Consider the following 12797-nt stretch of genomic DNA (forward strand, 5'->3'; position numbering starts at 1 on the left):
CTAAGTCATTTCTCAAGAGAGTTGTTATTTAGACAGACACAATACTGCCTTATTCACTTTAAAAAATCAAATAAAATCCAACACTAACTTTTATTGTCTTTCCTATAAATTTTTTTTTAAAATATATTTTATTGATTTTTTTACAGAGAGGAAGGGAGAGAGATAGAGAGTCAGAAACATCGATGAGAGAGAAACATCGATCAGCTGCCTCCCGCACACCCCCTACTGGGGATATGCCCGCAACCCAGGCACATGCCCTTGACCGGAACCGAACCCGGGACCCTTCAGTCCGCAGGCCGACGCTCCATCCACTGAGCCAAACCGGTTTTGGCCTTTCCTATAAATTTTTATATTTCTCTAGCAGACTTTATTTTTATCTTCACCTGAGAATATGTTTACTGATTTGAGGGAGGAAGAGAGGAGAGAGGGAGGGAGAAGGGAGGGAGAGAAACATCGCTAGTTGTCTCCCAAACATGCCCTAGACCTGGGATCAAACCCTGCAACCTGGGTATGTGCCCTGACCAGAATAGGACCAGCAACCTTTTGGTGCATGGGACAACGCTCAACCAACTGAGCCACACCGGCCAGGGCAGACTTTATTGTTTTTATTAGCAGATTGCACTCTAAATTTTAGGGTATTCCTTTCAATGAACTAATCAGGTTAAAGTTATGCTGCATGGTTATAAACTAATACAGCTATGGAATATATATGGTCAGGAAAAACAATTTATGTTCCATATAGAATCAATGCTAAATGTAGTAGTATAAGGACAGATCAATTCTGCAAAATCAGAGATGATGATATGAGTATCTGGTTTCAGTCAATGAAGGGTAGAAAGAGGCCGAGCAATGAAGAAACACAGAGAAAGGTCAATCCTAATTATATATTTAGAAATCACTACAAACCTACCAATACTTTGTGAAAAGCCCATTTCAGCTTTTGTCTTGAGATAAGAGTAATTTTCAAATTATTTTAATAATAAAGGAATGAGCCCTAGTCTGTTTGGCTCAATGGATAGAGCATCAGCCTGTGGACTGAAGGGTCCCAGATTCGACTCGGGTCAAGAAAACATGCCCAGGTTGCAGGCTCGAGCATGCAGGAGGCAGCCAATCAATGATTCTCTCATCATTGGTGTTTCTCTATCCCTCCCTCTCCCTTTCTCTCTAAAATAAACAAAAATATATTTTTTAAAAAAGAATTATTTAAAAAAATAATAATAAAGGGATGACTTCAAAGGAGTACAAAGAATCAGCAGCAGCAGCAGCTGGAGTTCTTCCCTGGTCATGGCTATGCAGAGGTTACCACAGTTTTGTTTATATTTTTCTATTTATTTGTGTTTTTAGTTTCTATTTACATTGTTAAGAAGGAATGAGACAGATATAAGTCATATGAAGGAGGGTCAATAGGAAAATTAAAAGAGAAGTCTGATAAAGTATGAATGAGAGCAGAAGAGGGAAGAATGAGAGCTGGAAGACTGGGAGGAAATTCAATGCTAGAAAAGAAGATGTATGGGCTGCCACAGAAGGAGACAAATACAAAAACAGATTAAGGTTCAGTGAAATAGCTTCCACAGGACAAATTCAACAAATGTCTGAGCTGTCTTAAGAAGCAATGCTTTCTACTATGGCAGTTTTCTAATGGAGGCTGAATGCTTTAGAAGGAATTCTTTTGTGGTTAATAAGCCTGACTAGATGATGGCAAAGAAACTCTCTAAACTGGATTATTTTAAAAGCATAATAAAGTTTATAATTTCTAGTTTTTTCTCCTTAGTCAATATATAGGGACTCTTGATTCTAATTTTTCATTAAGTTTACCAGAATAGGGTTTTTAAAAAAATATATTTTTATTGATTTTTTACAGAGAGGAAGGGAGAGAGTTAGAAACATCATGAGAAACATCGATCAGCTGCCTCCTGCACACCCCCCCACTGGGGATGTGCCCGAAACCAAGGTACATGCCCTTGACCGGAATTGAACCTGGGACCCTTCAGTCCGCAGGCTGACACTCTATCCACTGAGCCAAACGGGTTAGGGCAGTGGTTCTCAACCTTCCTAATGCCCCGACCCTTTAATACAGTTCCTCATGTTGTGGTGACCCCCAAACATAAAATTATTTTCGTTGCTACTTCGTAACTGTAATTTTGCTACTGTTATGAATCATAATGTAAATATCTGATATGCAAGATGTATTTTCATTGTTACAAATTGAACATAATTAAAGCATAGTGATTAATCACAAAAACAATATGTAATTATATATAGGAAAAGAAATTTTTTTATATATAATTTCCGATGGTCTTAGGCGACCCCTGTGAAAGGGTCGTTCGACCCCCAAAGGGGTCGCAACCCACAGGTTAGTGACCCACAGGTTGAGAACCGCTGGGTTAGGGCAATTTTCATTCTTTTATTATTAAGGTCATCAAATTAGTGAACACTCTTCATGAGAAAATGCCCTAATAGTTAAAAATAGCTAAACAGGGGACTCTTCCCCCTCTCCACATGGGACTCTGTGCTTGTTTCTCAATAAATTTCCACCTTTGCTATAAAAAAAATTTAAAAAGTTAAACATTGTTGGGGGTGTGCAGTATAGGAGCAGCCGATTAATGATTCTCATCACTGATGTCTGTCTGTCTGTCTGTCTCTCTCCCCCTCTTCCTTCCTCTCTGAAATCAATAAAAATGTATAAATATTTGAACTATAAAGTGATATTTCAAAATAAGATAGTGAAAAGAATCCACATTTCTGGGCTTGGAGAGGGATGGCTCTACCACCTTAGCTATGTGATCTTAGACAAGCTTCTCATCCTCTCTCAGCTCAGTTCTTCAAAATGGAGACCTACTTTATAAGAGCATTTAAGAATCAAGGGTAGCCCTAGCCGGCTTGGCTCAGTGGATAGAGCGTCGGCCTGGGGACTGGGGGGTCCCGGGTTCGGTTCCGGCCAGGGGCACATGCCTGGGTTGCGGGCTCGATCCCCAGTGGGGGGCGTGCAGGAGGCAGCCGATCAATGATTCTCTCTCATCATTGATGTTTCTCTCTCTTCCTTCTCCCTTCCTCTCTGAAATCAATAAAGAAATATATTTAAAAAAAAAAAAAAAAAGAATCAAGGGTAAAGCAAATATTGTAGTGTATCCAGCTGTGTCATCATTTCTCATGTGTGGCACATACTTAGCACTCATGCTGCTGTTATTAGAGCAAAGCTGCTCATCACTTCTTAATTTATCTATATGAACTTCTCAAAAGTTAAAAAAATATCTGAATCCTGCGGTTAAGGGTAATTTTACAAACTAAAACAAGATTAAAACAAAATAAATTTTAAAAAAGTCTACATTTCCTACACCAGACAGCAAACTGAGTCACTCTCTCAGTGCGGGAGAAGACAGATTTAGTATCCTCTTCCTCATTAATCCTTTTCTGATTCTCATTCTTAGTCCCAGTTCATAGTTCATATTCCCAGTTTACTTTCATCTAATGCCTTTAGCCAACACACACTTCAGGAAGGCCCAGTATAGACAGATTCTTATGTTAACTGGTCCTTCCTTACCCAAATATGAGTGTTGGTAGAGTTCAGTGATTTGAAAACTGAAGTCTGTGGGAATTTAAAATGAATAAGGTTGGGAGCTGTTTTTTTTTCTTGGACCACACAGAATAGAAGGCTCCAAAAACATACAAAACACAAATACAAAAAAACCACATAAAGACTTTTGACTGTTTTTACTTCCAAATAGTTTCCACATAAAATTCTTCTATGATTTGCTGAATTGCATTGAAACTGCCAAAAGCTGGATAAGCAATATTATTTACCCATTCTGACATTAAAGGTAACAACTTATTTGCTAATGCTTTATAACTTAACCAATGATACCAGTTTCTAGATACTAGAGAAAATCTCATTCAGCACTATCACTTTGCAGCTGAATTAAGAACAAACAGTGCCATATTAAGTTTTAGGTTAAGAGACCAATCAAGTGAAAGCTGTTGCTAGTTACAGAGTGTGTACAAGCTGCTATCGAACTGATGACAGAGGTCTATTTTTCATTTACCTATGACCAGAGCATGTAGCCTGTCCCTTATTAACCTCAATATCCCTCAACAAAAGCCAAAAGTAAGGTATTTAAATTATAGTTACAGAGATATGTAACCTGAAGAGAACTGTCATAGGTAGCATGTCAACATTTTCAAATCATTGGAGAAAAGGCACTGAGCTACTTCTATGTGGCAACAGGCAAATAATAATGGTTCCACCCACGAATAACCCTGTCTCACCAGGCATCAGGACCACCCACTGGAACCAGCAAGAAATGGGCAGGCACATTTCATAGAATAAATGTCTGTGATTATTTTAATTATTTACTTTAAAAACATATATATATATATACATATATATATATTTTTTTTTTTTTGTACTGATTTCAGAGAGTAAGGGAGAGGGAGAGAAAGATAGAAACATCAATGATGAGACAGAAATATTGATTGGCTGCTTCCTGCAGGCCCCCTACTGGGGATCAAGCTCAAAACCCAGGCATGTGCCCTTGACTGGAATCGAACTTGGGACCCTTCAGATGCTCTATTCCAGGGGTGGGCAAACTTTTTGACTCGAGGGCCACAATGGGTTCTTAAACTGGACCGGAGGGCGGGAACAAAAGCATGGATGGAGTGTTTGTGTGAACTAATATAAATTCAAAGTAAACATCATTACATAAAAGGGTACGGTCTTTTTTTTCAATAGTTTTATTCATTTCAAACGGGCCGGATCCGGCCCGCGGGCCGTAGTTTGCCCACGGCTGCTCTATTCACTGAACCAAACGATCCAGGGCTATTTTTTCTTTTTAAAAGTCTACATTTTTTAAAGTCTACAGAACAGTGCACAAATCATAAATATGTACCTTGGTGAGTTTTCACTAAGTGAACACACCCATGTAACCAGCAGCAAGAAATAAAACATTACCAAAACCTGGGAAGTTCCCCTTATACCTTCTCCCCAAGGTAACTGCTATCTTTATCTCCAAAGAATCAAGAAAAGTGCAAAATCTTTTATTGTTAGAGAAATATACAAACAGCCCAGCCAATGTGGCTCAATGGATTGAGCATAGTCTCATGCACCAGGAGGTCACTTGTTTGATTCCCAGTCAGGGCACATGCCAGGGTTGCAGGCTCAATCCCCTGTAGGGGGCATGCAGGAGGCAGCTGATCTCTTTCTCATTGATGTTTCTACCTTTCTCTCTCTCTCCTTTCCTCTCTAAAAATCAAGAATAAAACAAAAAAATATTTAAAAATACACAAACAACCCTGGCCAGTGTGTCTCAGTTGGTTGGGCGTTATCCCATGGATCAGAAGGTTACTGGTTCAATTTGAGGTTGGGGCCCATGCCCAGGTTGCAGGCTCAATCCCCAGTGGGGAGTGTACAGGAGATGGCTGATCCATGTTTCACTCTCACATTGGTGTTTCATTCCCTCTCCCTCTCTCTCTCTAAATATTAATTTTAAAAAATACACAAATCAAAAAACAAACAAAACCAGAATCTAAAGTAGCTTGGCAAAATAGCATCTGAAGTGAGGATATGCCTGCCTTTATTGAGAGTCCAGGTACGGTGTGAATCAAGGTGCACAGAATGAGGTGAAGAAACTAGCTTGCACTGAGCCCCAATATAAGTGTTAGATACTGAGCAACCCAGGAGGAAAGGTGTTAGCCCTGTTTTACAGATGAGGCTCAAGAAAATAGGCAGCCTTCCCAATGTCATATGGTAACCAGTAATGGGGTTAGGATTTAAAACCAGGGAAATCTATTACAAACCTCTTGTTCATTCTTCGATATCAAAGACTCTCAAGTTACATGCTGCCAACTATTGGGTTCCCTGAAAATACCCCACCGATTCTAGAGGGAGACCAGGATAATCTCTACCCCTGACTCACTGAACAGTGTTCCTGTATCTATTTTATCTACTGGCATTCTGTATAAAATTTCAACTGGAGAAAGGATTTCACATTTTTTAAAGCAACCTATATGCCAGAGACTATAGAGAGCAAGTTATAAAGTCTTCAATTTTCACCATTCTGTATTAACATTAAAAACAAATTTTATTTCTTTTCTAAATAGGTAATATACACATGATATAAAATTCAAAAGGTACAAAAAATAAGTAGTTGCCGAAACCGGTTTGGCTCAGTGGATAGAGCGTCGGCCTGCGGACTGAAAGGTCCCAAGTTCGATTCCAGTCAAGGGCATGTACCTGGGTTGCGGGCACATCCCCAGTAGGAGATGTGCAGGAGGCAGCTGATCGATGTTTCTCTCTCATCGATGTTTCTAACTCTCTATCTCTCTCCCTTCTTCTATGTAAAAAATCAATTAAAAAAAAAAAAAGTGAAAAGTAATCATCCTCCTGTGTGGCCCCTGGATACCTGATTCCCTCTGTAATTTCCAGTTTCTTACTGTATCCTTATTAGAGAGGCTATGGACATTCAAACAAATATGTGTATGTATTCCTTTTAAAAATACCCACAGGGTAATAAGATATTATTATACACAGTGTTCTGTTCTTTTTGCATATCATTTTACTATATACCAAAGATTTAACAGTACTTGGACACGGTTACTAAATAGTGTTTATTCATTTCACTATGGTTTTTCAATTGCCAAATTAATGATAATTTGTCATTACCTCTAAAAAAATAAGAAAATATCAGACTACTAAAATACCCTTTTACAGAAAAATCAGAAAAAGAAAATGCTAAATTCTACCATGGATGATGCATTAAAACTTTCTAAATTTTACAAATGGTAAAATAGAAACATGTCCAATGAATTTTTTAAACTGATTTCAGGTTAAAAGATTGGCGAAAATCAGCCGAAACCGGTTTGGCTCAGTGGATAGAGCGTTGGCCTGGGGACTGAAAGGTCCCAAGTTGGATTCCGGTCAGGGGCATGTACCTGGGTTGCGGGCACATCCCCAGTGGGGGATGCCCAGGAGGCGGCTGATCGATGTTTCTCTCTCATCGATGTTTCTGACTCTCTATCTCTCTCCCTTCCTCTCTGTAAAAAATCAATAAAACATATTAAAAAAAAAAAAAAAAGATTGGCAAAAATCAAACCCATTGAGCTATTAACCACGTGGGGTTTTGCTTCCTGCTGTTAGAGACCTCAACCTTACACATATATTAAATGCTCATGAGCACCACAATTACAAGTTTAGCATACCAGGGCCAGAGGTCACAGAGTTATCCAAGCAGGGGTGGGACATCCCTAAGCCTCTGTGCGGCCAGGATCTCATGCTTCCAAGGACTATCTACTACTGGGTTACTACCACCCACGAATTACCATTGCTCCTTGGACCCCGTCTCACCAGGCATCAGGACCACCCACTGGAACCATTATTATTCTCTTCTGTCTCAGCCTTTTCTTTTCCAGGTAAAATGATTTCTAAACTCTCCTGGCAGATTTTATTTTTTAACTTAATCATCTTTATGGGTGATGTGGAAATTCATTTCCCAGTGCTAGCCTGTACTTGTGGAGACCTTTTGGTTAGGAAACTGATTTAAGCCTTCTTTCTTCCTTCTATTAACCAACTATTTAAAAGAAAGTCAATTAATTTTTCTCAGTTTCTTTAACTGTAATAACAATGTTAAGCTGAATGTAAGAAAACAAATTGTTTTAAAATAAAATTGTGATAAAAAATATCAAAACTGAAACAAACAACAGAAAAGAAACTTTGTTCCATTATTTCAGGGGTCCTCAAACTTTTTTAAACAGGGGCCAGTTCACTGTCCCTCAGACCGTTGGAGGAGCCAGACTATAGTTTAAAAAAAATCTATGAACAAATTCCTATGCACACTGCACATATCTTATTTTGAAGTAAAATACAAAACGGGAACAAATACAATATTTGTATTTACATGTGGCCCACGGGCCATAGTTTGAGGACCCCTGCATTATATGATATTAAGGCCTCTTACAGTACTTTAATTATGGGAAGAAAACATTTTTAATGTTCTCCTTTTAGGAAAAAGGAGGTAAACTGCAAGAAAACAAGCTGACATAAGGAATTTGTTATGGAATTTTTTTTTTAAGGGAAGCAAAAGCACAAATTGGTAGTTACAAATAGTTACAGAATAATCACAGAGATATAAATAACAACATAGAGAATATACTAGTATAGTCAGTAATATTATAACTAGAGGCCCAGTACAGGAGATTTGTGCACTGGGGGGTAGGGGTGAGGGGCGGCGGGGAGGGCACCCCTTAGCCCGGCCTGTGCCTTCTCGCAATCCAGGACCCCTCAGGGGATGTCTGCCTGTCAAGGGGATGGGGCCTAAGCCGGCAGTCAGACATCCCTCTTGCAATCCGGGGCTCTTGCAGTCCAGGACCTCTTGCTCCTTTACTGCCTGCCTGCAGCAGAGGCAGGAGAGGCTCCTGCCACCGCAGCTGTGCTCACCAGCTGTGAGCCCAGCTTCTGGCTGAGCAGCGCTCCCCCTGTGGGAGTGTACTGACCACCAGGGGGCAGCTCCTACATCTGCTCCCTGGTTGTCAGTGCGTGTCATAGAGACCGGTAGTCCTGCTTTCAGTCAATATGCATATTAGACTTTCATTATATAGGATTATGTATGGGGCAAGTTGGGTTTTTGAAATATTGGGGGATCACTCTGTACAGTATATGATTGTTTAACCACTGTGCTGTACACCTGAAACTAATACAGAGTAATATTGAAGGTAAACTGTAATTCTAAAAAATATATATAAGTAAATAATAAAAAGGGAAGCAAAATATACATATGCAAAGTGCCAAAAGACATACATACCCCAAACTCCCTTAAGTAACTGGCAGTGCAAGCTCAGGAGTCTGATTCCTGCCCAATTTTCTTGATGAGAGTTCTCTACAAGAACTGATGTTTTAAATTATTGCCATAAAGACCTACAAGATCTTAAATCATTGATGAAAATATAATAATTTTTTTCTGTGCTCTACGTCATAATGCAAGGAAAGTGCCTGATACACTTTAGAGAACTAAAAGGATGTTCTTATTAGCCATATAATTCAATTAACTGGAACCATCACTGGGTAGAGCTTTTAGTGTGAAAGTACTTTAGATCTATTATTTATTGTAGGCATACACATACCAAGCACCATACTAAGTGCTTTACAAACATTTTCCTATTTAATTCTCACAATAATTTCTATGAGAAATCTCTTAAGAGAGATTGGCAAATGATGGAGCAGGAGTCTCAAGTAGGTCTGACTGTGAAGCCCATGCTTTCAAATCACTGACAAAAAACCAACTGGAAACTATCCGCACAATAAATCATTTGGTACTCCCATCAACAAACTATATTTTTATTTAAACAAATATAAACACACACATATAAATTAACACATCAAAATGTTTTTCTTCAAATAAAATTGTTTATAAGAATAATCAAACTAATCCTAGCTCGGTTTCTCAGTGGCTAGAGTGTTGCCCCAAAGACCAAAGGGTCGAGGGTTCAATCCCCTGTTCAATCCCCAGCCCTGGTCAGGGCAATGTCTCTATCTCTCACATGGATGTTTCTCTCTCTTTTTCTCTTCCCCTACCCCTCTCTAGAAAAAGGGTACTTTGAAATATTAAATTTTTCTCTATAAAGAGAATACAAAAAAAATGACCAAAAATTATACTGCTACAAAATCAACACAAATATTCACAAATTAAATATAATATTGCAAAGAGTTTTAATAATGTTCTAAAAATATGTTTTCTATGATAAAAGGTATTTTAAAACAAAGAATCTGAAAAATAATTAAGAAAAAATAGGTAGCCCTGACTGGTTTGACTCAGTGGATAGAGCGTCGGCCTGTGGACTGAAGGGTTCCAGGTTCGATTCCCATCAAGGGCATGTACCTTGGTTGCGGGCACATCCCCAGTAGGGGGCGTGCAGGAGGCAGCTGATTGATGTTTCTCTCTCATCGATGTTTCTAACTCTCTATTCCTCTCCCTTCGTCTCTGTAAAATATCAATAAAATATATGTAAAAAAAGAAAAAATAGGTAAAATATTTAGATTGATGAATTAAGAGAAAATACACATATGGTAAATGCTTTTTATAAAAACCACTAAGTGAAGAATTCATGTACAACCTTAAAATTAAGGCAAAGTTTCTTTATACCAATTACATTTAATAAGGACAAAATCATGGAGTATAACTATTGAAAATGAAAGCCAAAATTAAATTTAAACTATTTTAAAACATTATGCACAAACGTCACAAATAGAGCCTCAGAGTTTGGGGGGAAGTACTAACCAGATACTGCCAGCAGCTGTGAAACTCTCACCTCCATTTCCTCCCGATGAGACCTGTCTCTATCTTCAAATTCACGTGTCCTTCTCCGAGCCTCTTCAGAGGCGTGTCGTGCTAACGCATCCTCCTGCTATCAGAAGAATACAAGAAATAGATATTTTAATTTATAATAAAAACTCAAAACTGGAGGGTACTTTACTTGTGGAAGGAAAAAACAGTAGAATATTCCTTAAAACATCAAAACCATAAAAAATTAATGTAAAAGCTACTTTAAAAAGAAAACACAGTATTTTCATGTTTTATAGCACACTTTGGAAATAACTAAAAATGCTCTTCCCTTTTCTTTCCCTACCTCATCCTATTCATCAAAATAAAATCACGATCAAGTCAATATTTAAACCATAGATGTACAAGAAAAAAGTTGGGTATATACATCTATAATTGGCATAAGACAGGCCACGCCCTCCAATTATAACACTAAAGCCAGAAATATAAAAGAGAATATTAACAGGGTGATACAAATATTAGAAATTTCTAAACAAAAAAAGTAAATAAAATTCCATGGGATATTATTAAAAAAAATGTTTGTAACATAGGACAAATCTATCCTAATCCTTTCTCAATTAATGGATAAAGATTTGCACATGAAGGAACTCCACATACCTCAAACTCACCATGTCTAAAAAGGTAACCAATTTAACTTTCCTCCTTTACCCTTCCTTAGTCTAAGTTAGTGGCACCACTTATTAATTTCTGTCAGAAACCGGAGCCACCTTTGACTCTTCATTCTCCCCTGTCTCCACAGAGCCAATCAACAACCAAGTCCTATCCATTCGACTTCCTAAATATTTTTGGAATCTTTAGTCTCTTTTTTATTCCTACATTTTCCTAGTTCAGAATCCTAAGATCTCTTACCTAAATTATTGCAAAGGTCTCCTAAACAGTCTCTTCCTGCTGCTTCTTCTTTTTTTCAATATATATTTTATTGATTTTTTTACAGAGAGGAAGGGAGAGAGGTAGAGAGTTAGAAACATCGATGAGAGAGAAACATCGATCAGCTGCCTCCTGCACACCTCCCACTGGGGATGTGCCCGCAACCAAGGTACATGCCCCTGGCCGGAATCGAACCTGGGACCCTTCAGTCTGCAGGCTGAAGCTCTATCCACTGAGCCAAACCGGTTAGGGCTCTCTTCCTGCTTCTAATCTGTCACTCCCTAACCCACCACAAAGCCATATTCTACAGCACAATCTGACTACAATACCCTACAACTTAAAAAATCTCTGACCATTGCTAGAATACACATTAGAGGCTAATAATTTCTTTAGGGAATTAGATCACAAGTTGTGCTTCATTTCATCGTGTAATTTTCCTGTACTGTCTACAGCACAGGATGCGCAACCTTTGCAGCTACACACTCCTCAATAATAGGATTTCCAATAGTACAATTGAAGAAACTAAAAGATCAAAAACAATACAAAAAAAGTAATCAATATTCACCTTCCTAGATTCATTGCAACAAGGGTGGCCAGGTAACTTAGTTCTTAACCAATGAGAAAGAAACATAAGTCAACCCAATGGGGCTTCTAAAAAGTCATTTAAGAGACATTTCATCTGGAGAGGGAACCAAGATGGCCATAGGTAAAAAACGCCTGTACTCGCTGCCCCCCACAACTGCCGGAGAGCTGGCTAAATGGAAGTCCTACAACTAGAGACGTAAAGAAGAAAGCACACTGAGACTGGTAGGAGGCACAGAATGGGCTGGTCTGGCACCCATGTGTGCCACATTTTTAATTGGGAGGGAGGTCTTTTCTGCGGGAGGTCGCCCAAAGGAGCAAGGGGTCCCAGACCCCCAAGCCCAGGGTCCAAGAGCTGGGAAAAGAAGTCCCCATAACTACAAGCTGTAAAAACCAGCTGTTCTTCTTAAAATGCCAGCACCACAAACTGAACTTGCAAGGTCCCGCTTCATCTGAGCTCCAACACCAGGGCGAGGCTCTGGGGGACACATTTGTCTGGCATCCGGACAGGAACTTGGGGTGGCTTTCTCCCAGAAGGAGGTACTCACAGGGATCATTGTTCCTGTGCTGGGATCTCCCCAGTTGCAGGGCTGACTGGCAGCCATTTCTGTTTGCTCCACCCTGGTGATTCCCTACAACCCCACTTCATCCAATTTACAACTCCACTCAAGCTGTTTGCAGCGGCTTTTATATTTGAATGGCCTGTCCTTGAAAATCTCAAATAAGCTGCAGTTGGGTCAGGGAGCCCCAAAAATATCAATAAAAGGCCCAAGACCTGGCACCAGCACCAGCCTGCCTTGCTTCATACTGGGGCTTATCTGGGTACTTCAAACCCCAATACAAAGAGGAGGAATCTGTAGATCTCTCGTAGCTCCTGCTGGGTGGCCCTAAGCAGTGGATGACTTTGCATCTCCCTGGAGACCCAAGAGCCAGTGTACCTACCAGTGGTCAGTATCAGGCCATACCAGATTACAACTCTACACATCCATAAGCGACACACTCAAGGGGCAGACTCAGTGAGCA

General features: G+C 39.4%; 1 protein-coding gene across 7 annotated transcripts in view; it reads right to left on the minus strand.

Annotated features, from left to right (window-relative positions):
- The window catches only part of CBFB (core-binding factor subunit beta), a 56473-nt gene that overhangs the window by 4773 nt on the left and 38903 nt on the right, over positions 1-12797 (minus strand). For 4 of the 7 annotated variants that reach the window (XM_036345556.1, XM_036345557.1, XM_036345555.1 and 1 more), the window contains one exon: positions 10294-10389. In XM_036345556.1, coding sequence (XP_036201449.1) covers positions 10294-10389 — 96 coding nt within the window. Of the gene's footprint in view, positions 1-10262; positions 10390-12797 lie in introns of all 7 variants that reach the window. The other 3 variants (XM_036345559.1, XM_036345558.1, XM_036345554.1) reach the window with 1 other exon arrangement.

This window comes from Myotis myotis, unplaced genomic scaffold (genome assembly GCF_014108235.1).
Source record: "Myotis myotis isolate mMyoMyo1 unplaced genomic scaffold, mMyoMyo1.p scaffold_m19_p_19, whole genome shotgun sequence".
In the NCBI taxonomy this organism is placed as follows: Eukaryota; Metazoa; Chordata; class Mammalia; order Chiroptera; family Vespertilionidae; genus Myotis; species Myotis myotis.